Consider the following 24,626-nt stretch of genomic DNA (forward strand, 5'->3'; position numbering starts at 1 on the left):
TTAAATCTATTTTCAAGTCGTTGCATGACTTCTAATCGATTACGTGTGCACCCTCCCTCCGTCTGTCGTAAAGTAAAGCAGTCCTTCCGTTCAAATGAGCAGGGGAGGAGTCTGTTTGTGTTGTTTTCTCATGGAGCAACCACAGGGGACACATTATACACTCGCCTCAGGATACTTACCTGGCTGGCTTTATTTTGGAGCTGACACACACTGACTTTGTGAGTCATGTACTTGCTGTAAGGGAGACGTGCTTTACAGTCGGGCTATCCTTTTCACAAACACTTTGCGAGATGTGCGCTTTCACATCTCAGCACACACAGAATTCACAGCATTCACATTTAATAAAACACACAGGTGGGTCGGGTAGAGCTCGGGTCGGAGGCATGGCGCTGCACCTGATGGCTTCGTGGTTTAGTGTGTGAGACGGTATCGGCGGAGGATGGAGCTGGCAGCAGCCGGCACCGGGGGTGAGCTCTCCAACCAGACAGAGGAAGACGAGGAATATGATCGTCCGGCCAATTATGGAACTATGGAGCAGGATGAAGATGATGATGAAGAAGAAGAAGAGGAGGAGGAGGTTGTGGAATATGTTTGTCTTTCTGGGCATGGAAGTACAGAGCAAGCGGATGAAGAGGAGATGGATGAAGAGCAGCAAGTGTTGTGTGAAGGTACCCCTGCTCTTTGTCTGCTCTAAGCGTTGGCTTGCTCAGTGCAGCTTTTCCTAGGTTGAATTCGTCGCTGTGACTATGTGGGTTCTGATTGGACATCCAAGTATGACTTCAAAGGGAATGTTGCTGTGTGATCTTGGTCGGACTTGATTATGTGTGAGGTATTTACTGTGGACCGGTCCATGAGCCACTGTTCATTAACATCATTTTATAGAGGCAATTCAGATTTATTTCAACCAGTGTCCGTGGAGATTGTAGACAAAGACACGCCCTCGTATTGGACGACATTTTACCAGCTTTACACAGACGGATATCAATTTGAAAAACAAGGACTCCTCTGTCTCTTTTGTCTTGGTGTGTTTGCGTGTTGTTGCTGAACTTGTTCGTTTTCTGTTGCCCAGCAGCAAAAGGCCTGCTGATGGGGGGGGGGGGGCAGAATTCCAGGCCGCCGCCCCCACGGCCTCAAGGCAGACAGACTTCCAGTTTGATAATCCTCGATGCCCTTACATAACATTTACTTCAGAACTCATCTATGAAGGCAGGACCCATATAGCGATTGCACCTGATGAGGGATCAGAGCGAGTCTGTCTCCAGTTACCTTGCGATCACCTTCCATTACTGAGTTACTCCCCCCCTAACAACCTGGCTTAGACCTGCCTCTAACGTGTGGTTTCTCATTTTCCTCCACCACCCATTTATGACCGCGGTAGATAATGCAAAGAAATGTAATCGGTAAGAAGCTGACTTCAACGAAGGAGCAGGAAGAGGAACTTTTGTTTTGTTGTTTGGAATTGCAATATAACACATCTGGAATATTACACCATTGATAACTATTAGTTTGCTAACTATTAGTTTGTTTACATGCTTTTCTATAGAAATCAAACACACGGATGAACAGCCTGCATCTTCTTTTATCAAGTGTAGGCCTGGTCACACGCCGATCAGTCATATCAATCACCATGGTAACAGGTCTCTTGGCTGTCATCGTGTATTTCACTCTGTGCCTTTTCATTCTTTTCCCTGGAGAAGCTTTATGTCTGCATGTCTCTGCTGTGTGTCTCCATCACACTCGCGCTACTTTTACTACAGGCTGTCTTTATAGCTGTTGGCCTGTTTCTTTGGCCAGACTATTACTGGATGGATTTCCATTCTTGGTCTCCAGAGGATAATTCCGTTGGGTGTTGCTAATCGCACGGGCTTTCTTCTGTTGCCAACAACAGATTGAAACATTTGGTTGTCATCAGATTTTGAACATATTTTAGATTCTCATATTGAAGTATCTTTGATGAAAACCAATTCTTGACCCATCGCCATGGAAGACGGGGAACATTTGGAATATGTTGCCAGGTTACCTGAATGGTTTACTCGGATTAACATGGCTGATGAAGTTGAGGTAGCTTTATTTCATCAAGCCGCTTTTGAAGCTGTGCGTTGGTTGGCAGCTCAGTCCGCCCAGAAGAGCAACCTGTTGGCTAATGGGTGCCAGTTGTTGGAAATGTCGGCTGAAGCCTTGTGTCGGTCCCGGCAGCTCCGCCCTGCCTGGATGTAGGAAAATATGCTGTTTGCGTTGGCCAGCTCTGTTTTGCATTTAGAGTGAGCATCGGTGTACAAACGCCTCCTCTCGCCAACGGCCGTGTTAAAAGTGACAAACGTCTCTGTTCAAAGATGAACATGCCGGGCTGGGGCGTGGCACACATCTTATTAATCAATATTTGATGAATAGGTGAGTCTGTATGCTTGTAGTTGATTCACGAGCAATGAACAAGATAGGAATCAAAAGCCGTGTTAACTTTTAACAGAATAAATCCACAATGTAGCAGCACTGATGTTCAATTCAATGAAAGTCATTTTCTGGAATCGTCTGAAATTTCATTTCTTTTCAAAATGTTCATGTAGTTTAAAACCTTTTCTAAATAAGACACATCCCCTACATTTTTCATGCAGATATTAAAAACATTATTTTTCCTTGCCACATGCAATTTGATTAATTCTTAAAAACAATAGAGAGCTCAAGTTGCAACTGATTTTGTGTTTCATTATTCAGTCACTATTCTTTCAAGACTTTTCTACTGACACCCTTCTTCTCTCTGTCTGTGCAGTGCTGTGTGCTGATAGAGTGGGCCAGATGACGAAGACCTACAGTGACATTGACGCTGTAACTCGACTACTGGAAGAGGTGAGACTGCCACGTCAGCTGAAGCTGTAAAGCATAGAGGACTGGAGGGCCCCATTCTGACAGTCTGAACACGGATCGCATCATGAGGTGTCTGACAGAGGAAGTTTAATGGAGACGCATCATGAAATGACTTTCTGCAACTGATATTCAAATAGAGCTCATCCACCAGCAAACAGGATCGTACAGCATTATCACCTGCGTCGGGGCGGGGGTTCTGGATGGATCTGGATGAAATGTTCAGGGAATGTATTATTTAAGTCTGTAACGGCTTCAGCCATGTTGCTATGAGAACACCAGTACCTCATCTCTGTTTGCAGAAAGAGCGTGATTTGGAGTTAGCGGCTCGAATCGGACAGTCACTGCTGAAGAAGAACAAAGCCCTCAGTGAGAGGAATGAACTCCTGGAGGAGCAAGCGGAGCACGTGCGAGAGGAGGTACGTGACGACGCTGTGTCTGTGGTTGGTGCCGTTTAGATGTGACGCTGTGTTCTTGTTTCTTTGGACATGTGAAGTCATTCTCGTGGTCTCGGTGGGACGTTTTGTTTCCCCTTCAGTTGTCTCAGTTGAGACACGACCTGTCCATGAAAGACGAGCTGTTGCAGTTCTACACCAACGCTGCTGAGGAAAGTGAGGGGGAGTCCACCACCTCGACCCCGTAGGTCTCCTCCCTTTGCACATCATTCTGCATCAATTATGATGCAGTGCAGCTTCACGTTTGTCCATGCATCTTCTAAGCTGCTCGCCTCCTCAGGGTTCATAAGCTTTTTTTTTTTGGCAGCTAAATAATAAAACCTCCTTTTTAAAAAAGCTGCTTTCCCACCGACACTCTAATGGATCTCTCGTGATGTGTAAACGAGTTATAGATGAATACCGGTAATAAGTAGGACTGATGTGTGTGTTTGCAGTGCGCGTTCCACAGAAACCAGTGTGTCAGCTCTGCCTTTTTTCCCCCTGGACTCCCTGCAGAAGAAGCTCAAAGATCTGGAAGAAGAAAACAAATCCCTGCGGTCTGAGGTACTCGCTCACGAGCAGGCAAACGAGGGACGCCATGTTTTGTGTGTTTGCAAATTTATAATTGGCACTTTAAATCGCAATTTGCAAATGTTCCTAAAATAGAAAAGGAATGTGCTAATGAACATTATCAGACTCGGAACACTGATGGTCAAAAATGTTTTACTATGTATTTACATGGTTTCTGCTTCGACTAAATGTCTGTTCAATTCAACTTATTGGACTTTGCTTTTGATATAATGCCTTACAGTGGGAGCGCAGCCTTCTCATGCCCATATGTTTCATAATGTTTACAGTATTTAGTATTGAGCTGATGGTTTGGTTCTTCAGGCCAGTCACTTGGAGACAGAAACCATCTCCTACGAGGAAAAAGAGCAGCAGCTGGTGAATGACTGCGTCAAAGAACTGCGTGAGTACCGAGCTGACTGGGATATGTGATGTCATACCTGTCTCTCGCTCTCTGAACGCACAGCAGCCTTTTTCCTCTGTCTTTAATGAAAACGTGTCGCTGCTTCCAGGTAATTCCAACCTGCAGATTTCCTCTTTGTCTGAGGAGCTGGCCAGGAAGAGCGACGATGCCTCCAGACAGCAGGAGGAGATCACGCACCTCCTCTCCCAGATAGTAGACCTCCAGAAGAAGGCCAAGCTGGTACAAGACACCCGCTGCCATCGCTCCTACTTATGTGAAATGTCTACTGTGCAGCAGAAACACGGTGTTTGTCTGCTGTGTTTGTAGCATGCAGTGGAGAATGAGGAGCTGACTCAGCATTTATGTGCAGCCAAGGATGCCCAGCGACAGCTCACTGCTGAGGTTAGACAATCCACAACCTGCGTGCCATGGACTTTGTCATTTTCCGCTGTGCTGGCTTTCACCAACAACAGTGTTGCTAGGGAAGAAGACATTGGATCAGCCCCTGTGACTCAGTATTAGGGGCATACTGCTATGGGTCACTTCATGTGCCTAGAACTTTACAAGCACTGTAATAATATATCGACATACTTTAATATGCTAATATATGTTTTTTTGACACAGTGTCATTTTCTTTGAAAAACTCAACAATGATTTTCAGATACTGGTAGTTAAGTTTTATGCTTCATTTTTATAATGCGTCATTGACAAATGTTGTTGGACATAAAGCTTTTATATATAATTTTCATCTTTGATAGGTTACTAGGGTTAGATTTTTGTCCTGTAATGGTTTATCTCTGTTGAATAAAGTCAACTGGACGTGTAAGAAAAGTTTGAAGAGTCCGGTTGACACAGAGATCTGCCGTGACCTGGATGACAGAGTCTCCACAACGCCTAGGCTGGTTTGTGTATTGTAGATTTGAGGATTTATTGTAGACAGTTTTCCAAAAAGTTGATTTAAAAAACAAAATCTAAGTGACCTCGCTGTCATTATCACAATATGTTGAATTGTGATTATATATCATAGCAGCAGGTTTTACTTCTTTGATGATGATGAATATATCTATTAGATAGAATGTTGGAGTACAAGTACAGTCACGCAGTAGCATGTATTACAGTATAAATACAGTCAAACATCCTGTCTAAGAGGAGCATTTCAAAAAAGCCCTTGCGGTCTTGTTTCCGTTGAAAGTCCTTAGTACATAAATCATCGACATTTAACAATACAAATAAAAATAAAACCAATATTAAATTACTCAATTGATGCAAAATAACAATAAAATAAAAAAATGACACCACTTTCTCTTCTTGTCCTCCAGCTGCGGGAGCTGCAAGATAAGTACGCAGAGTGTATGGAGATGCTTCATGAGGCTCAGGAGGAGCTGAAGAACCTGAGAAATAAAACCCTACCTCTCAGCACACAGAGGCGTTTCCATTCTCTGGGTCTTTTCCCAATGGTGAGCGCATCATCGTGAGCGGATCGCAGATGATCCATGGTCCCAGCATTTCCAGCATCACTTCACATTTCTCCTTCTTCTGCAGGATTCTCTGGCTGCAGAGATAGAAGGCACCATGAGGAAGGAGCTCCAAATGGATGATCCAGATGTGGAAGAGCAGAGGTATGAAGCTTTAAACAAATCATATGCAGAAGGTTCTTTATGATTCTCTCCAACATAATAGTGAAATGGTTCAGGTTGGATGCATTGAAATGATTTTTAAAAAGTTTTTCCCACGTTTGTTCAGATTGCAGCCAAAGCGAGTGTTCCAGACGGTAAAAAACCTGAACCTAATGCGTCAGCAGCGTTCCTCACTGGGCCCCTCCCCCCTCAACATCCCAGGATCCAATCAAACGTCATGCCTCACCTCAGGGCGCTCGAGCAGAGTGGGCACACCCTGCTCCAGCTCTGTATATGGCAGTGTGATGGGGAGTGGGATCTTCCTGGACAACAGGACTAGCGGCATCATGGCATCAGACGATGGGTACGGATGCGTCTCATGTCTTACATTTTTAGTTTGGTGTTTGTCTGAATTTCAGTAATTTATTTTTTATTATTTTCATCAATCAGTAGATGCAACTAGCTGTCCTGTGTGTGTGTCTGGTTTGTGGTGTGATCAGTAACTGGTTACCTGCAGCCTAGATTTTAGGTTTTAGTCATACTCTGGTTTTTTTGCCAGTGTCACTCTGACAAGACAAGGACCAACCGAAAATCACAAACTAGCAGAGAAGGAATTGAACATTTTCAGTGACACCCATCAATTTTCAACTTTGTGCTTCGTTACAGCTCAGAGGATTCCAACAAGCGACCTCCTGGCACTCCGGGGACCCCCGGCAGCAGGGACCTAGAGGCGGCCCTGCGGCGCCTGTCTCTCCGCCGTGACAATTACCTCTCAGAAAAACGCTTCTTTGAGGAGGAGAGGGAGAGGAAGCTGGCTTGCCTTGTGAGCGAGGATGAAAAAGGTTGCAGGTGGAGTAGCGGAAGCCCAGGAACACCGACTGAGAGTCTGCTGTCGCTGTGCTCACATCCCTCCCTGGGAAGCGTCTGGTCGGGATATACATTCACATCGAGATCCTACCTGCCAGAGAAGCTGCAAATTGTAAAGCCCCTAGAAGGTGAATATTCCTCACAGACACAAGTCCGCCGATCGTCAGAATGCCGAGAACACTGAAAATGTTCAACAGAATTCCAGCCAGACACATTCTAATTAAATTCTTCTACATAGTCAGACAAGTGAGACCCAATCACAGAACCCCTGCAGGAACCCTCCTGAGCCAGCACAAGAATCAGGATGTGATTATTCATAAGCAAAGTCCATCCAGAATCTGGCTCAGCGCTTCAGAGGATGGTGCAGAGGCCCTACAGCAGAGCTCAGAGCTGGCTTCAGTCGTAGGGAGGCAGTTTGATTCTGCTGCACTCCTTTTACTTCAGACATGCACAACCTCGCTGCTGGTTTGAAGTATAGATGACGTGACAGTCTGCTGTATGTTCCTGATAACATATTAACAGCCCCAACAGATATTAAAATTCACGTATCAACCATTAGATCAAATCGCTTAACCCATAGCTTAACATTAAAGTTTTGGCCAATAACCTGAAGGTATTTTTAAAATGTGTGACCTCCAGGTTGACCCTTCCAAGATGTTTTACTTCCTTGTGGCACCACCTAGTGTTGAACACTTGACCGTGTTTTGGCATGTCTTGTTTTCAAAGTCAGAAGTTCATTTATTTTGTGGTAGATTTATTTGCATGACGGCACCTTCATTAATTGTTACATATTTCTATTTAAAAACATATATTGTGGATTTTGAGATTATTCCTTATTGTGAATGTCAGTGTTTATTCTACTTTAATACCATAACATAGGAATGTCCATTGCTTATATTCTTTTTTCCTTTCATGACTTTTTTCTCTTGTCTTCAGCCTTCAGTTTTCTCTTCAATAAAACCACACAAATTTCTCACCTTTCTTTCTCTCATTCTTTTTGTGTTCTTGAGTTCTGACATCTTTCTGCATTTCTAGACCACCATTAAAGTCACAAATAAAATACATTCTATGAACATCCACTTTTTACACATTTGTTTTTATAAATAAAATAAAATATATGTAAGTTTCATTTATAGTTCTAAGGGAAATGTATCAATTTGATGAAATGCTTTCATGTGACAGAGCAGCAGACGTGATGAGGTAACATTTTCTGACCTTTCTTCCAGGCTCTGCGACCCTCCATGCATGGCAGCAGTTAGCTCAACCCCACATGGGTGCTCTGCTGGATCATCGGCCTGGCGTGGTCACAAAGGGCTTCCGTTCCTTAATGGACGAGCAGCAACAAGAAGACAGCTGGCAACTGGACCAACCAGAGGAGGATGAGCTTTCATGTGACTCGTTCACTGGCCTGTTAGCAGGGAGTTCTGTTCCCAAGGATCCGGCTCGCTCTACCTCTCTGCCTTCTGTCTGCTGCAATCAAAAGGGAGACGATGATAACGGCCAAACGGACACATTGCAGGGAGAAATGTGCAAGGCAGGAGAGCCAGATCAACTGGAGGATGGGCATGTTGCAAATACGCTGCTTTCCTTCAGCAGACCCTCCCCTTCTTCATCTCTTCTCCACTCGTCTTCAGAGATGAAAGGACTCGTGGACCTGAAGGAGCTACAGGCCTTGCATACCGCCACAATGGGCTGCATGCCTGGTGAGGGAGTACTTAGCTGAGGTCACTGCGTCCACCACCCCATGTAACCCTGCATGGGTATAACAGGGAGGGGGGGGGGCTTAAGGAGAGGGGTGGGGTGAGGTATTGGGGAAGGCATTCACAAGACATTCCACAACCCAGTGTGTGACGTCCCGTCCTGCACGCTCCCTCACTATCGTGCACAAACACCCACTCGGCCCTCCAGCAGTCCTGTGTGCAGCCACCCAACTCCATCAGGACAGAGTACATGTTTGTTTTTGTTTATTAGTTTGCAACTTTTTCATGTCATTTCAACCAATCATTTTTCCATTCCTCAGTGATTCCTGTCCTCTGCTACATCTTCAGCGTGTCTTTTCTTTTTTCCTTTCCAGTATCATTCTAATGATCTCATTAATGTTGACCAGCAAGTGTGTGTTGTGATTGAAATGGTAATTTCAATCACAACACATACCGGTATATTAGTCGGGACTATTTTCTTCTAGCAGTCCATGTCTGCACTAAATTGCCAGTCTACCACGGAGACATTCAGTTTCATGCTTATGTCCAGTATGTGGACGCAAGCTGGACTGTTACTGATGCCTCGTACGTAGTCAGTTTGCAAGAATCAGTCATTCCTTTTCATGCCTGAAGTGAATTTAAAACGATTGCTCGTTCACCTGGATTCCATTTCTACTTCATGCTCTTGGCACGCCTCATCGTCTCTCCCGTATCTTCAGTTACGGATGTGATTTATTCTGCTTTTCTAGCTCTGTTTCTTCTTTATAGTGTTCTGTGTTTTTTTTTCCCCCACTGTTGCTTGGTACATTTGGCCTCCCATTTTGAGCCCTCTCCTTTGTTCTGTTCTCCTTCTCCTCTAGTTAGTTTCCCAGGGAAGTGTATGTCCCACACCAGCTCTACATACACCTTCACCACCTGCAGGATTCTCCACCCGTCTGATCAGCTGACCTCCGTGTCTCACAGGTAGATGCTTTAAATGTCTGCTTTTCATTACAGTTGCACTGGACTCCATTTCTAATTTGTATGTAGCAATATTTTTTTTACTTTGATGTGTAGACATAAATGTGTTGTACTCCACTGAGTACACTAAAAGTGCAGTAACTATAGTAGCTGCTTTTTTGGTGACGGAGCAGATTGCCGTCATTAGATTTTGAGCAAGGACCCTTTTGATGCCACGGCACACGGCAGACTTCATCCTCTCTGAGTCACAACCTTCTGATTGGCCTTGACAGGTCAAGTGATGAGGAAGATGAAATGGAGCTGTATCATATGGTTGTCATGGCTGAAGTAGAGCAGACTCATTGAGTGTGCCCACTGAGGTGCAGATGGGTGAGGCAATGCATGGGAGTGCCCTCCTAAAGACTGTGGGTGTGTGCAAAAACAAATAACATCACAAGTTTGCCTCTAATGCTTCCCGACGATGTCCCTAATTCACAAATCGGCTGTGACTCTGATCGCAAATCAAATCCAAGCCTGTCAGGTTTTGAGCATAATGGTGAAAATAATATGGGAACAATGGAGCCTTTTAGGCACATCAAGTTCAGTTCAGTGAACGAGCTGGATGGTGTCTGTCACATGACCTTAATGTAACTCTAAAGTCAGTTCATAACAAGTAGTCGTATAGGAGTCTGTAAGCCCGTCTCTGTTTAAGGCTGGGCTCTGCATGGATGCAGCATCTTCTACAAGCCATTCATTCAGGGCCTCTGCAGAGCCACCAGGCTGCGTCCACTGGGAGAACTGCAGTAACCCAGGAGCAGAGTCTGGACAAACCCCCAAAGACGACAACGGCGGCGGCTGTCTGAACAACAAGCAAAAACATTAATGGCATCGTTTTAGCAGCATTTACATTTTAAGCGCTGCTTTCGACTCTAAGAGCTTTGGGATACTCTGTTATGACCGCTTTGCCTCAGGTTCAGACAAAGGTCATGTGATGACCCCTGACTCATGCCCAATGGATTTTCATGCTTGCTTTATTCACTGTGTGTTTGCTTATGTCAAGGCTGTGAAAATGACCCTACTAATATATGTATGTATAGTTTATCTGTAAGGCTTCAGGTTCCTGTTCTTTTATCCTTGAGCGATTTGTCCGATCTTCTATCTCTGAAATCCGAGACTTGATAACGAATGTCCGTGTCGTTCTGTCCCTGCATCCGTGCTTTTCCTCATTTCTTTCCCTTCATGCTTCTGCCCTCTTAACCCTCCACCTCCAGCCCAGTAGCATCCATTCAGAATATTGCCTGCATTGGCACCTCTACTCCCATTTCTACTCCTATACCCTTCTCTGCACCATCGACACCTTCCTTCACCCCCTGCTGCACCCCACGCCGCCTTTCCCTTTCCCTTTCTCTAGCCGAGTCCTCCACCAATCTTAGGGACTCCACAAAGACCACCAGCACTTCTCTAGGCCTGGTGCGCCTCCTGCTGGAGCATGGGATTTCTGCCTCGGTATATGACCCCCGCAGCTGGGACCGCGGACTGGATGCTAGTGGAGCTTCGACCCCTATGGGAGGAGAAAGCACACAGTGGAGCAGTGGAGAACAGGAGGAGGTGGAACCCCCACCGATGAAGAAACGGCCAGAGACTCTCAACCTGCAGCCCTCCACTCCACCCAACTCCCCTCTTTCAAAATGTGCCACCACCCGCCCAGTTTTTCAGTTCAGCCCTTCCAGCGATGACGCGCCATTTCACGACGCCTTCCTCGCCTCCAAGCCAGCCCGTACCATCCTGAGGGAAGTGCTGGGGGAGGCAGAGCGGGAGCGAGGTGGGAGAAAAGACGATGACAGCCAGACGGAAATGCTGAAGCTGAGACTGGTGGACAAACTGAAATGTTTCCCCACCCTGCCCCCACATGCTGCTTCAGGCTCGCCTGGGAGTACTCTGTTGGCTCCCTTTGGATCTACTGGACTGGGGAACAGTGCGTTGGGTGGGGGTCTTCCGGGTTTGAATGTGGGGCTGAGGAGGAATCGAAGCTATCCTGCCATGGTCGGGGCCAGTATGGCCATGAAAGACCCAGGAGGCCCCCCCGGCACAGAGATACTCGTACCGCATTCGATGCAAACCCAACAAGCAAATCACACACTGGTCACAAAGGCCACACACATACCACAGACATTACAAGCACTGGAAACGGTCCCACCACAGACCATAATACTCAGACACGCAAGGCCAAACAGTGGACTGCGCAATTCAACGAGCAATGGCCAGCAAGACTCTGAGATGATTGGAGATGTTTGATGTCTCAGCCTTTATTACACAACACACGTGATGTGAATACAAACATAAGAGCTCTCACATGTAAGATGCATTTACAAAGCCAAATCCATATATGGGCATCAGTGTCAGAACTGACTAACGATGTTGGAGTATGTTGCCTTCAGCGTCCATCGTACGTGTGTGTTGCGTTTGATGTACCTGCAACATGCTGTGTCAGGCTGTGTTGTTATTGAAAGGCCCAGTCTGGATGAGGAACTGCAGAGCATTCCCACAACCGTCTCGTCCTCCTGGTCCTGGACGAGTGCCCTGCTGAAACGTACTCTATGGGTGTGAATGTTGGATGCTTGTTTATTCAGATTGAATAAGTCAGACGGAATACAGGAGCGTTTGTAGCCTTGATGATCTCCACAAAGCATTTTCCCATTAGCATCATCACACACACACACACACACACACACACACACAGGATGTTGTTGGATGACAGAAAGCCGGGCCTCTGGTCCCGGAGCAGAGAGTCTCCCGTCAAAGACCACCGGGAAGGAAATGAGTCTCATCCCGTTGTAAAACAGGACTGCTCCTTCTGAAGGGTATCGATTCACCGCTGGAGCTCTGCTTTAGCTAAAACATCATTTCATTATTTATTTTTTTATCACTTATTGTTATTTCTGTTCGGATATGTCATCACATGTAATCTGAAAACTGTTTCCTTCAGAGAGCCTAACCTTGTCATCTTGTTATCAGGCCTCCGTGGTATTTTTAAGCCTTTACCTGTCTGAGTCTGCTTTATGTTTCAATGAAGTGAAATGAAATCTGCTGCTTTCCTTCTATCTGTATGATTCTGCATTGTTAGAATTATCTGGATCGGGTCTTTATTGCACCCTTTATTGATCTGTGCCTAAATATAGCTCATGCTCTGTCTTACTTGGGTACCGTTCACTTTGTTTGATAAATGTATTATTTTCATGCAGCAGAGGGAGTCATTTAGAATAATTGCACAAATGAATGCATTTGCATCTGAACAGGCTGAGAGTCTCCACACGTGCCCATTTGTGTCTGTGCATTTGCTGCATTTTTCATCACCCAATTAGTCTGGGTGAAGCATCCAGTTCACATGGGATGCTTAACCCCTTCTTTGTTTGCGTCTCCTAACGAGCCCCTTTCACTTGGTACATGCACCACATAAATTCAGACCAGGTCCAGGACACCTGCTAAAACACTGACAAAACCAGAGGCAAACCTGCAGGCAAGCAACGCTGTGCGTGTGGGACAGAGTTGAAGTCATTTTGCACAAATGTACTTTTTACTCCACGGTGCCAATCAATGAAAACCTGGGTCACGCGCACATACCGGCATTCATTTTGTCAAAGTCATGTGGGGAGAAAAATGGCAGCATTCATAAAGCTAGTCTCTGAATGCAAGTGTAAAAGTGACTTGAAATATCCAAATGTTGGCTGAGAGAGGAAAAGACTGAGCTTTTGCACCAGATTGTTATTGAATCAGACCGAAGACGAGTTTAAGTCTGGAGCAGACGGACACTGGACAAGCGTCTCTGATGCCAGCAGTCATCCAGTGAAGTCCTTAAAGATTAAAGCAATGTTTTTAATGAGAGATTAATAGTTCTGAAATATATTTATTGAATATGTGAGTGTATTACAAGTACACATTTAACCCAATGCCTGAAGGACTACATGTATGTTATTGTGACGTTACTGAATGCTAAACATTTACTTGGCCTTACAGAAACATTTCCATTTCAAACCACTTGGTTTGGGAGAAAGGAAGCAGAAAATTCCCAGTATTTAAGAACAGACTGAATGAAGAGGAGTGTGTGTTTGTGCCCAGTATGTTGATTTAGGTGGGTCAGTTTGTGTTAACCTTACATTGTAAATGTGTGCAACGTATAGATATATGCTCGCTTTTTTCATATGCATTTACCGTTATAGTAGAACAAAAAACAGGGAATTAAGTTGTTTGTTTTCAATGAGGAGAAAATAAACGTGTTCAGGGACTGAAGTGTTCTATTCTACAGAACGTGCTCTACTGTCAATAAAAATGAATGCACTAAGGCTGACTTGTTTACTTTATTACTGTATACTGCAAAGGCCACCGTTCTTGTGGCCTTTGCTGAGGTTTGTTGCAGTACTCGAGATCGGTCTCGGTCTCGAACAGGGTGGATTCGGGATTTTTGTTCGAGACCGGTCGAGGCCAGTCCAGAACTACTGTGATAAGTGAGAAACGCAGAATGCAGCTGCTGCGCTGCATGGCCGGTGTCACCTGGAGGGAGGGAGACGCCCCCTGCACTGCCTGGGCGGTGTCACCTGGAGGGAGGGACACGCCCCCTGGAGAAGATTGGAGATTCGGCGCTCTGGAAAATTAGCCATTAACAATGTCGGCAAACTAAACTCCTCAAACATTACGTTTGGTTTCCAAAACCATCCATCTGATTTCAGTACAGTTAACTTCAGTGACCATTAGATTCTTCATGCATCTGCCTTTAGCTCTCAAACTCACCAGGATGGCCGAATGGTTAAGGCGTTGGACTTAAGTTCCAATGGGTGTAAGCCCTCGTGGGTTCAAACCCCACTCCTGGTAGTTTGAAGTCATTACAAAGGACTATCTTCATTACGAAGGCCTCTTTCGGGTCGGCTGGTGGTTGCAGAGAGGCCGGTCTACTGCCAGAGCACTGCCCAAGTGCTTCCGAGCATGATATGAGGCCCCTATACTGATAAATGCATCTGTGATTGTTTGGAGGGGCCCCTTTCACTAGTGAAAATGTAATTTTATTGTTGTGTGTCGTGTCCAGCATTAACAATGACAGTAATAAAGCTTTCCTTCTTCTCTTACATTTATTCTCTAAACCTCAGTATTTCAGTTTATTTGTATTAATCATTGTCAGGCCATACATATAATATACTGAAGAGCTTATAGGTTGCTTTTAATAGCAGGAGTGAGGATTGTTTCGTTGCTCCGTCCTTCTCAGTTCCAATGTTGTTCCACAGGGAGGCAGTGCGTCTCAGAGAACAGATTGGGCAAATAGAGAAAAGTTCAGCTCAAAGCCGGGAAACGGAAGAAAAGCAAACCGGCATTTATATGTTGCTCTGAGCAAAGCGAGATGTCGTCCTCCTGGCCTCAGGGTGAGGCTCAGCAGATCATCCCGTCTTTTCACCCGGCTGTCTCACAATCACGCACGCACAGGGGTAGCCATCTCGGAACAAGTTCATTTAAAAACGAATGTTGATGCAGCAAAGCAGATAAACGATGCATTAAAGACACGAAAGAAATGGGGGGGTGATGATACAGCAGTACATTTGTGGGATTTTTGTGGGATTTTCTTTTTTTATTGCTGTTTAGTGGAGGATTGGCAGGTGTGTGTCGTCCCAGGGTGGAAATGAGAACATTCTGCACAGTTGAGTCAGTCAAAACAGAAATTAAAGACGTGTAGGAGGAATGAGACGATGGAGGACATTTTTTTCCCTGCCATGTCTTGGTCTGCGTCTGGTGATATTTATAATTTTCGTCGGTCATACGTTGTCAGATGGAGGATGGTGATCAGATCGAGCGACTAGGACGCACCAGATTTTGAGATTAAATCTGCCGTCCATGTCGTCCAACGTTACTCCACAGCTTGCTGCAACTGGTGGATAGTTGTGCGCCTTAAAATAAGGAATTAAGGATTATTCAACAGGCTCTTGTGCATTGACAGCAGATCCACTTCGCTGAGAGGGCTCGATCCAGGGCTCCAGAGCCTTCAGCTAATCCAAAAGTAGAGTGGGTTCTCTTCATGGTTCTCCTGCTTCCTCCCAGCACTAAAAACATGCTAATTAGGAATTGGTTACACTAAATCATCCATAGATGTGAGTGTGTGTGAATAATTGTCTGTCTGTGTGTGGCCCTGTGATGAACTGGCGGCTTGTCCAGGGTGTGCCCCGCCTCTCGCTTGTTGGCTGCTGGGATAGTCTCCAGTAGATCTCTCAATCCAGATTTCATGTTAAGCAGTCAAGAAAATGAATGAAACAAACATGGATCATCAGTTCTCTATCTCTCTCTCTCTCTCTCTCTCACACACACACACACAAACACACACAGATTTATCACTATAAATCACAAAACATTTATTATTCTTAAAATACTTATGCATAATGAGTCCATCAATAATCCTATGAACTGCTCTGCTGACAGCCCCCCCCCACACAAGTTAAAAACACACACACTACCTGCTGCCTTCTATGATTATTACCATAATGGCTTCCTGTAAAAATGCTGAGCCTCATGATGCGTAAGAGTCATTAGTGGTAAACGTGGGATTATAAATCATATTTAACACTGTTGAACTTTTCTTTAATGGCAACCCCACGTGGAAAACCGATAGCAGACATGTATCTGCCCACTTACGGAAATCTAACTATGATAACACCTGAAAATTGGAAAATAGATTTTTTTTTTAAACATTTTCAATCACACATTTCTGAAAGACAAAATGGAACCAATGGAGAATTATTTGCATTCAGCATGCAAATATGCTACGATACAATACTGGAGGATTAATTATTTATTTCTCCACACAAAGTATGTTGATTTTATTTTATTTTTTTACAATTATTTGAAGCTTAAACCTGCTGTGCTTGGACCACAGTAGGTGTAAAAAAATGATTAATGTCATTTTGGAAGTCAATTATTGGAAGTGTCCAAAAATAAAATTGTTTTGTTGTGAAAATTTCCCCCCGATTTCAACTGGATCTGTTTCCTCAGGTATTCAAGATAGAACTAGAGAATACGGGATGAGACATGGAGCGAGAGAGTCGGGTCCAAAGAGGCAGGAGCTGATTGGGTGAGATGTGTAACAGGTGCGTCTCGTTCAGTTCAACGATACCTCCGCAGCTGTGCAGGGGTAGAAATCAACCTGCAGCAAAAGGTCGCCATAGCAACCCTCACAAATGGAGTTGTAATGTTAAAATTAAAGATTTATTCCTGACATCATTCTGGATCAGATCCAGAAGACATTCTGCATGATAGTGCAGATTGGACCCCTTTATGACTCTGATTTTTGGTGAGTGAATTCAATGCATATTTTACAATATATATATATATATAAAGCCTCCATTATAAGTAAATGGGAAAATCTGGATTGCGACAGTATCCGCAATTCAGATCCGATCAGGATGAAGTTCGGTGGTGAGTTAGAGGAACCCCACCCTACATGACTGTGTCAAATTCCATAAACATTTGTCAATAATCAACCGAGATATTGACTTTCAAGCTACATTGACTGCAATGTTAACAAAGATTTCAAAGCGATCAAGAATCCAGGAACTCTATTGGATCATCACCAAAATTTCATCAACTGTTCCTGGTAAAATTCGCAACATTTGCTGAGAATTTCATCAAGATCCGTCTGGAGCATTTTGAGTTATCTTGCTAAAAGTCAAACAAACAGACAAAGCAATACTGGCGGTTGCATAACCTCATGGGTGGGGGTGACAGACTCATTACATACCCAAATACATACATATCTGCCTGCTAAACAACACCTATTATACAGATTTAGGACAAATGCATACTGCATGTTTTTAAGCTCTAGTTATGTGCAATGCATTTGACCGTTTTTCGATCATGTATTTGTATTCTTACGTGAAGCTGTATTCATTGAGGCTCACACAACTTTAACGTTTTAATACAGTAAGGATGAGACTGTTCTCCAGCACTGAAATAATCAGCCCTATTGTTCGGTTAGTTGATTACATACTTACTCTTTATTACACTCCATTAAAGTAATTGCATTGAATTAAATTATACTTTTTTGTTGCTCTTTTGTGGCTATAATTTCCCTCCCCATTGAAGAACTGTGTTAACGTTGGCTTTGGAGAACTGGGACAGGTTTTGTGACAGATGCCGCCCTCCCCATTCCTGCTGGCCTGTGCCGCCATGGTGGCTGATGTTAAATGTATTTATTAAATTGCTTTAAATCATATATCATCATTTTTAATTAAATCTAGGGCCACTTCCATGTCCAAAAGGGCATCATCAAAACCTATTTAAAGCTTTTTGAGTAACCCTGCCAACAGAAAAAAAGTTATCCTTTTTGGCAGAGGTAAAAAGCCAAATCATTTTATTGTAATCTCTTTCTAGAGTTTAGTGGTCAACTAATTAGACAATGAATAGATTAATAGATGAGGAAAAAGATCAGAGATCAGAGACTTTGGTGGCGATCGTGAGAAACCTCATGCGTTTGTTGTTTTCCTCCTCCTTCGTGTTTCTTTGTGATCCCGTTTCCGGGTCTTGTTTCAGGTGTTTAGGTTTTAGCGGACTCCTGTTAGGGTAGGTTCTGCCGGCCCTGTGTGGGCTGGACATGTTCATTTTGGCTGGCCCACCAGTAGTGCGTTAATGTAGGAGGAGGTAGGCCTGGTTCAGAGTTTAATAAGTTATTCTGGTATTTAAATTGGTCCCTTTTGTTGAAAGAAATAAAGACAAATGTTCTATTTTTGAAGATTGTCATTGTCTGATTATATTTGATTGCCTTTGTACATGACAAGCCATTTCAAGGTGGTCGTCACAGACAATATAATATAAACCTCCCTTCGACAGAAGCACATTCCTAATGCACTGTAAAAAAAATGCCCTGGTGTTTGTGATTCCTTCATTTGCCTGTTATTTTTTTCACTTCAACATTTCACAGCATGCACACAGTGCAGCTTGATGTGACATCGTTGTTTCTGACTGTAAATAGGAACTTATCTGCACCACTGCTGGGGCAGATTACTCAGCTCATGATCTTTGCTAATGCTAATGAGGACGTTTTCTCTCCTGGATCCCCTTGTCTCTCTTTAAAATTGCATTTTTATTTGACTATATCATGATTTACATGACCTTTGAAAATGCCAATTCTCTCATATCAAGGCAGTTAAAGTGGTAGGAACTTGTGAGTTGTAAGGCTGCTGACCCCCCCAGTGTGTTTCACCAAAGACTCTGCATGATTAAAGCACTCGTTTGAAAATCAAAAGGCTTAACTGTGTGTGTGTGTGTGTTTGTGTGAATGATGTATGAAAACTTTAACTTTCCTGAACACAATACACTATGTTATACTTGTTGATGTCGTATTAATACATGAATCTGCAGCCAGAGATTTGCAGAGGAATGGAGGGATGGAGGTGACCTGCCATTTTTTTGTTTCTTTGTTTTAAGATGTTGTAAGATAAGAACACCATATGCAGATAATTTTTATGTAAACTAATCAACAGCATGAGCACCATATACACGATAAAAATAATATTTTTTTAGCATTTATTTTTCCTTTTACGATTTATCGATTTCTAAGTTATAAACATTCCCGGATCTGTCTACAACAAAATCTAATAGGTTCTTTACGGTGGCCCTGAAGTGCAAAACACAACAACAAATCGTAGCGCACACAATAAAGAAGGAATCGCGCAAACAAGAAAAAAACACGCACACAAATAAGAAATCACGCAAACAAGAAAAAACACACACACAAATAAGAAATCACGCAAACAAGAATAGAAAACACACAAACAAGAATGGAAATCACGCAAACAAGAAATGAAATCACGCAAACAAAAAATGAAATCACGCAAACAAGAAATGAAATCACGCAAACAAGAAATGAAATCACGCAAACAAGAATAGAAATCACGCAAACAAGAAATGAAATCACGCAAACAAGAAAACTCCAAACCGGAAATGCTAAATATCGGACATGCAGAGGTCCGGATGCTGATTGCTGAGAAAGTTCATTTGTAATTATGGCTGCCACCGAAGACATTATCAGTAATAATTTTGATGCGGGACACACTTATGATGCAATAGTTGACATGCGCTTGGTTCATTGTCCAGAATCCCTTGAAGTCTCTTGCCGCAACCACTGCAATAGTTCGGCCGTTCTTCTTCGGGTAACTTTTTACCACAATGACGGCAAAACATATTTTTGTATCTCACGCTGTTCTCTTACCTACTACTCAATTGCTACTCATTGCTGCTCAATTACGGGAAACCTGGAGCGAAAGTCAGAATGATTGACAGTGCTTCTGTCCAATCAGCAACCAGACCCCTCATGTCCGATATTTAGCATTTCCGGTTTGGACTTGTCCGATATTTAGCATTTCCGGTTTGGAGCTTTCTTGTTTGCGTGATTTCATTTCTTGTTTGCGTGATTTCATTTCTTGTTTGCGTGATTTCGATTCTTGTTTGTGTGTTTTGTATTCTTGTTTGCGCGATTCCTTATTTGTGTGTGTGTTTTTTTCTTGTTTGCGCGATTCCTTATTTGTGTGTGTGTTTTTTTCTTGTTTGCGCGATTCCTTATTTGTGTGTGTATTTTTTTCTTGTTTGCGCGATTCCTTATTTGTGCGTGTGTTTTTTTCTTGTTTGCGCGATTCCTTCTTTATTGTGTGCAATACGATTTGTTGTTGTGATTTGCACTTCAGGGCCACCGTAGTTCTTGTCTGACCCATGCTACACAGCAGCACAGCTTAGTCATTTGTTTTAACAACTCCTGCTAACAACAGGCAAACAAACAAACAAACAAACAAACAAAGAGATAATGATAAAAACAATCTCCGTGGAGGAGGAAAACTGGTCGAGCATTGCTCTTAGAGCTGTTGGACACAGACTGAATGTCAGGTAGTTCCCTACAGGTTACATGCAGATTATAACATGGACCGCCGTCTCGATGTCTTATCCTGTCCATCTTTATTCCCGCTTCTTCTGTTGCTGATTGCAAATAGTCGTAAAGACATTAACATATCACTGCGGGAAATAGGATCCAGACACGGAGTAAAACGTGACTAATGTGGTACAAAGTGCGACATCAGCAGGATCTGATCTCTAAACAGGCAGAGAATACAGATAAGAACGTCCAAAAAGCTTCAGTTATTATTATATTAAGAGTAGATGGACTGTCAGTTTAATAAAACAAACTATCGCACTATAATTATTATTAGTCAGTCAGTCAAGTTGATTCTAATAATTTATTGAATTCCATACACATACTGCATATTGGCTCATTTTAAAGGCCAAATTCTTTTTTCCATGTTCAAATGTGATAATCTGTGCTTCTGATGCTGTAATAAACCCAGTATGCAGTATTTAAAATGAGCATTTTAAAACCTTATTTTGTTGTGTGCATGGATTTGCAAGAAGCATTCCCCATGTAACAATTTTGACAACTCAGTTTTGAACTTAAACACAGGTTGCACTCTCACGTTCCCGAGCGTTCACTTTTACTGAGATACATAAAGATAGAAGATTAACTTTAGTGTAAATAATGGTGCCTCTGGTGTGGTTTAGTAATTAATCCTGGTCCTTGAAGCTGCTCCTCGTCTGGAATACCGCTGCGTCTGCTTTTTATTTATAACCTCCATTCCTGCATGTAACAAAATTATTCTAATCCCTGCGATGACATTCTCATGTGCTGCAATTTATTTTGACTTCATATTAAAATCACTGAAATTTGAGGTTATCTTATTTCAGAATCTCAAACCCAAAGTCACAATTTGACTCAGTGATGATGATGATGATGATATAAATAATATGCAGCTTTGTGTGGCTGCTAAGGACACACATCTGATGGTGGGAAGGTGTTGTCTCACACCACAACCTAATCTAGTAGATTGTGTTTCAGATAATAATATAGATCGTCCTCTAACATCGCCAGCGTTCTATAAGAATGTGCAGCATGTACGTCTCATCAGGCCCGAGTACCTGCCTTCATAATGACATCAATGTGACCTGGCAGCTGTCGTCATAGCAGCACGGTGATTACGTGACTGCTAGTGAGGTTATTATAGGGTGCGGCGATGAATTCAGAAAGAACTTGGTTTACGCATAACTACAGGAAATTAAAAATTCTGACATTTAAAAGATCCATTTCCATATAGAACTGTTTTAGGGTAACGCGTTTTCACTTGAGAACAAGAGAACAAGAGCCTCCCTCTGGTCAACCTTCCCAAACCCACCCTCATCATTTGACTCACTGATCATTTCACTGATTTTGGGGGACCTGAAGGAGCTCTTAGTTATGCTGCCCTAAATTTAGGCTGCTGGGGGGCCTCCCCGTACACACTGAGCACTCTTTCTACTTTTTGGGGTCGTTGTTCTACTTCTGTTCTTCAAGCAGTACTTATTACATCCATCGTCTTGTAGATGAGATGACCTCAATCGTCTCTTGTACAATCGCTTTGTAGGTCATGGATGCTGCTGCAGTCTATCCCAGTTGGCTATGGGCTGGACACAGGGTACTCCCCGGATGTGTCGCCAGCGCATTGTGGAGCCACACATAGACAAGCAATGACTCCCTCTCTTCTGTTACATATTTAAAGTGTGCATCCGCCAGTGCAGTAAGAAATGCTGAAAAAGTTTTGACTCATGCAAACATGCAACAGATTTACAAATAAATAAACAAACAAACAACTAAATAAATGTGACATCTCCCGCTTCATGTCATGTCATCTTGTTCCACCTTCTCCTTATGACGCAGGTGATACGAGCAGAGACAGCTAAATATAACCTTGAACTGGAAATGTCATCACTGTCACATTCCTAAATTAATAAGATCATTACATGCATTAAAATGGAAGCTGTTTCCATCCTGTCGGTCCAAAGTAAACTTGTCAACGGGAAGGTCTCCCAGCTTCCTCCTGCTCCTCTTTCTCTCAGCTTTCCTCATACTTGGAAGTCATGAAGTGAGGAGTAACCTGACTGACTGAACCACGTGTCCACAAGCTGTTAGATTAGAATGTCGGTCCTTTTTTATTACCGCCGCCGAGGCGGGGGTTACGTTGTTACGAGCCGGCGTTTTGCTCGTGCGGGTTTTTCTGTTCCAATTGATCACAAGTTTTACTCTAATGCCATTCAGGTGCGGCTGAGGACGAACCCAGCAGGATTCCAACGAGCCACACCTGAAAGCTCTTACAATCATCGGCAGCCACGCCTTAAGTCCTGACTCCGCCCTCTGTGCCCTGCCAGATGCAGCCCTGCTCCTTGGCCAGGTCCTTCGTTTTCAAAGCGTGCTGCTGTACTCTTTGCTTGTTGTACATTGTTAGTTCTAGGCTGTGTTGTTTTTTGCATCGAGGACTCCAGCCCGTCCCCTCGTTTACTCTAGCGCTCTTCAGTTTTCTAGGCAGTGTTTTTTCACTTTTAAGTATTCCGTGATGCCTGCCCGTCATGGTTTACCTTAACATTTACAGATTCAGAAATCCATTAAAAATACACGTCAACTCTGATTAACTTTGGCTTTTCCTGGTTGGTGTAAAAAGATACCAAGAACAATTTAGAACCTTTTGATGATGATCCAGGTCACCATGTGGACGATGTAAATCCAATTATGAGGGAAATGAGCTGCTTGCTGGAGGTCTGTGCTCTCTGGGTGTAGTTCTATATTTGAGTCATTAATAAAGCTGTCATAGATTATGAAAATGTCAGAGGTGAGCCATCCTGTAATGAGCCTTATGAGTCTATAAATAAATATCCATCTTCCCCCTGCTTAAAATTGTTCCGTTCACCTGTCTTATTTGCTGTAGCTTCATCTTGTGTGGATGAATTGCTTGTTTTTTTCACTCTCGGGTGTAGCTACAGATCCGACTGTACATTCAGCCTCATCTCCTGTAGCTGCATGCTCACCCTGCGCCGTCCTTCATCGGGGCTTGATGAAGTAGTTCATTAATTATTAGTCCTTCAGACCTTCTGAAACTAGAGAAAAATGCCTTCAATAGGTCCTCAACGCCCACAGATTTCATTGTTATTGGTTTCCCTTCAGCTCAAGCTTATATGAAGATTTGCAGTTTATAATAAGTACTTCCCAATAATCACTAGAAAAACAAACTTGAGTACAATTATTGAAGTGTTGTGCTTTTAGACAAGAGGATGCTCCATTTATTTCTAGGCCAGTATTATGATTGTTAGTTTTTCTGGAAGCCGTCAGGAGGAAAACAGCCCTGCTCCGGCTGAAGGCATCTGCACTCAGCTAATGCTAGTTCCCCAGGCACACTGACAGAAATGTAATATCATTTAATTTGGCTTGATGCAATTTACCTCCTTGCAAATTCTAATAATCCAATGTAAACATTGTTAAAAATGTCAGAATGAAACCGTAATCAGTGCAGAGGCGATGGAGTGGTGATGAAGAAGACCTGCTGCACATATTTCACACCCAGAGGCCAAAGCAGAATGTTGTTAACTCGCATTTAGTTGTTGCTTCACGACCTGCAGCTGGTGGGATAAATGAAGATTAGTATTATGTTCATGCTGTTTCAATCCAACACAGCATTACAGTAGTTGCATTAGCGTGTGAGAAATACTGTCATCACAAAACAGCACTTTGTGATGGCTTTCCTTTAAAGCGTGAGTTTACTACAAGGAGAAGGGGTTTGTCAGGCTGGTCCGTAGTCGGCACACTAACCAAATGCACAAGTCCAGAAGCTGCGGTTTTTGCCTTCTTATCTGATGGCCGGTGGTTCAATTCCCAGTCCTGCAGCCCGCAAGGGACTTTCGAAGTATTCTTGGACCCCAAATTGTTCCCGGTGACTGTTACGTAACGGACTGTTAAGTCATGCAGCGCAGCAATGCTAACAATCGGTGCCCTCAGACTGGTGACTGAAGTGGAGTTACAGTCCAGCAGCCATGGAGGAGTGATTTTAACCCCCGATTTAAATGGAAGGATTGCAGTTCTTAGTTTGTCTGTTTGTTGTCCGGTCCTTATCTTACACACAACTTAACTATTAACCAGTTGTTGTCTTTAAAATTTCATATTGTTCTATAACATATATAATATACAGTACTTTAGACTCACACAATATTTTGGTTCTGCTTACTTACATGCTGGTCTGATCATCATGTAATCTGTGTGTGATTTAATAATCTACAGTCACTGTTAAAACAAGATCACCAGATGATTTATTCTCTTCAAATTTGATTTCAAATATCAATATTATATTCTCGTTCCTCCTCAGACGGGAGCTCA

At 43.3% G+C, this 24,626-nt stretch overlaps 1 protein-coding gene and 1 non-coding gene across 2 annotated transcripts; both read left to right on the plus strand.

The window, feature by feature from the left end:
* The first annotated feature begins 439 nt into the window (after positions 1 to 439).
* LOC137917844 (trafficking kinesin-binding protein 1-like) lies at positions 440 to 13,725 on the plus strand. Its single transcript, XM_068760581.1, has 15 exons — positions 440 to 668; positions 2,768 to 2,844; positions 3,162 to 3,278; positions 3,398 to 3,498; positions 3,749 to 3,857; positions 4,185 to 4,263; positions 4,373 to 4,503; positions 4,591 to 4,665; positions 5,583 to 5,720; positions 5,806 to 5,882; positions 6,007 to 6,243; positions 6,546 to 6,874; positions 7,973 to 8,449; positions 9,307 to 9,409; positions 10,657 to 13,725. The coding sequence occupies exons 1-15, from the start codon at positions 440 to 442 to the stop codon at positions 11,678 to 11,680; spliced, it is 3,303 nt and encodes a 1,100-aa protein (XP_068616682.1). The 3' UTR covers positions 11,681 to 13,725.
* Positions 13,726 to 14,168: 443 nt separating this feature from the next.
* On the plus strand, positions 14,169 to 14,251 carry trnal-uaa (transfer RNA leucine (anticodon UAA)). The gene has a single exon. It is a non-coding gene; the product is annotated as a tRNA-Leu (tRNA).
* Positions 14,252 to 24,626: the final 10,375 nt, after the last annotated feature.

This window comes from Brachionichthys hirsutus, chromosome 3 (assembly GCF_040956055.1).
Source record: "Brachionichthys hirsutus isolate HB-005 chromosome 3, CSIRO-AGI_Bhir_v1, whole genome shotgun sequence".
Classification (NCBI taxonomy): domain Eukaryota; kingdom Metazoa; phylum Chordata; class Actinopteri; order Lophiiformes; family Brachionichthyidae; genus Brachionichthys; species Brachionichthys hirsutus.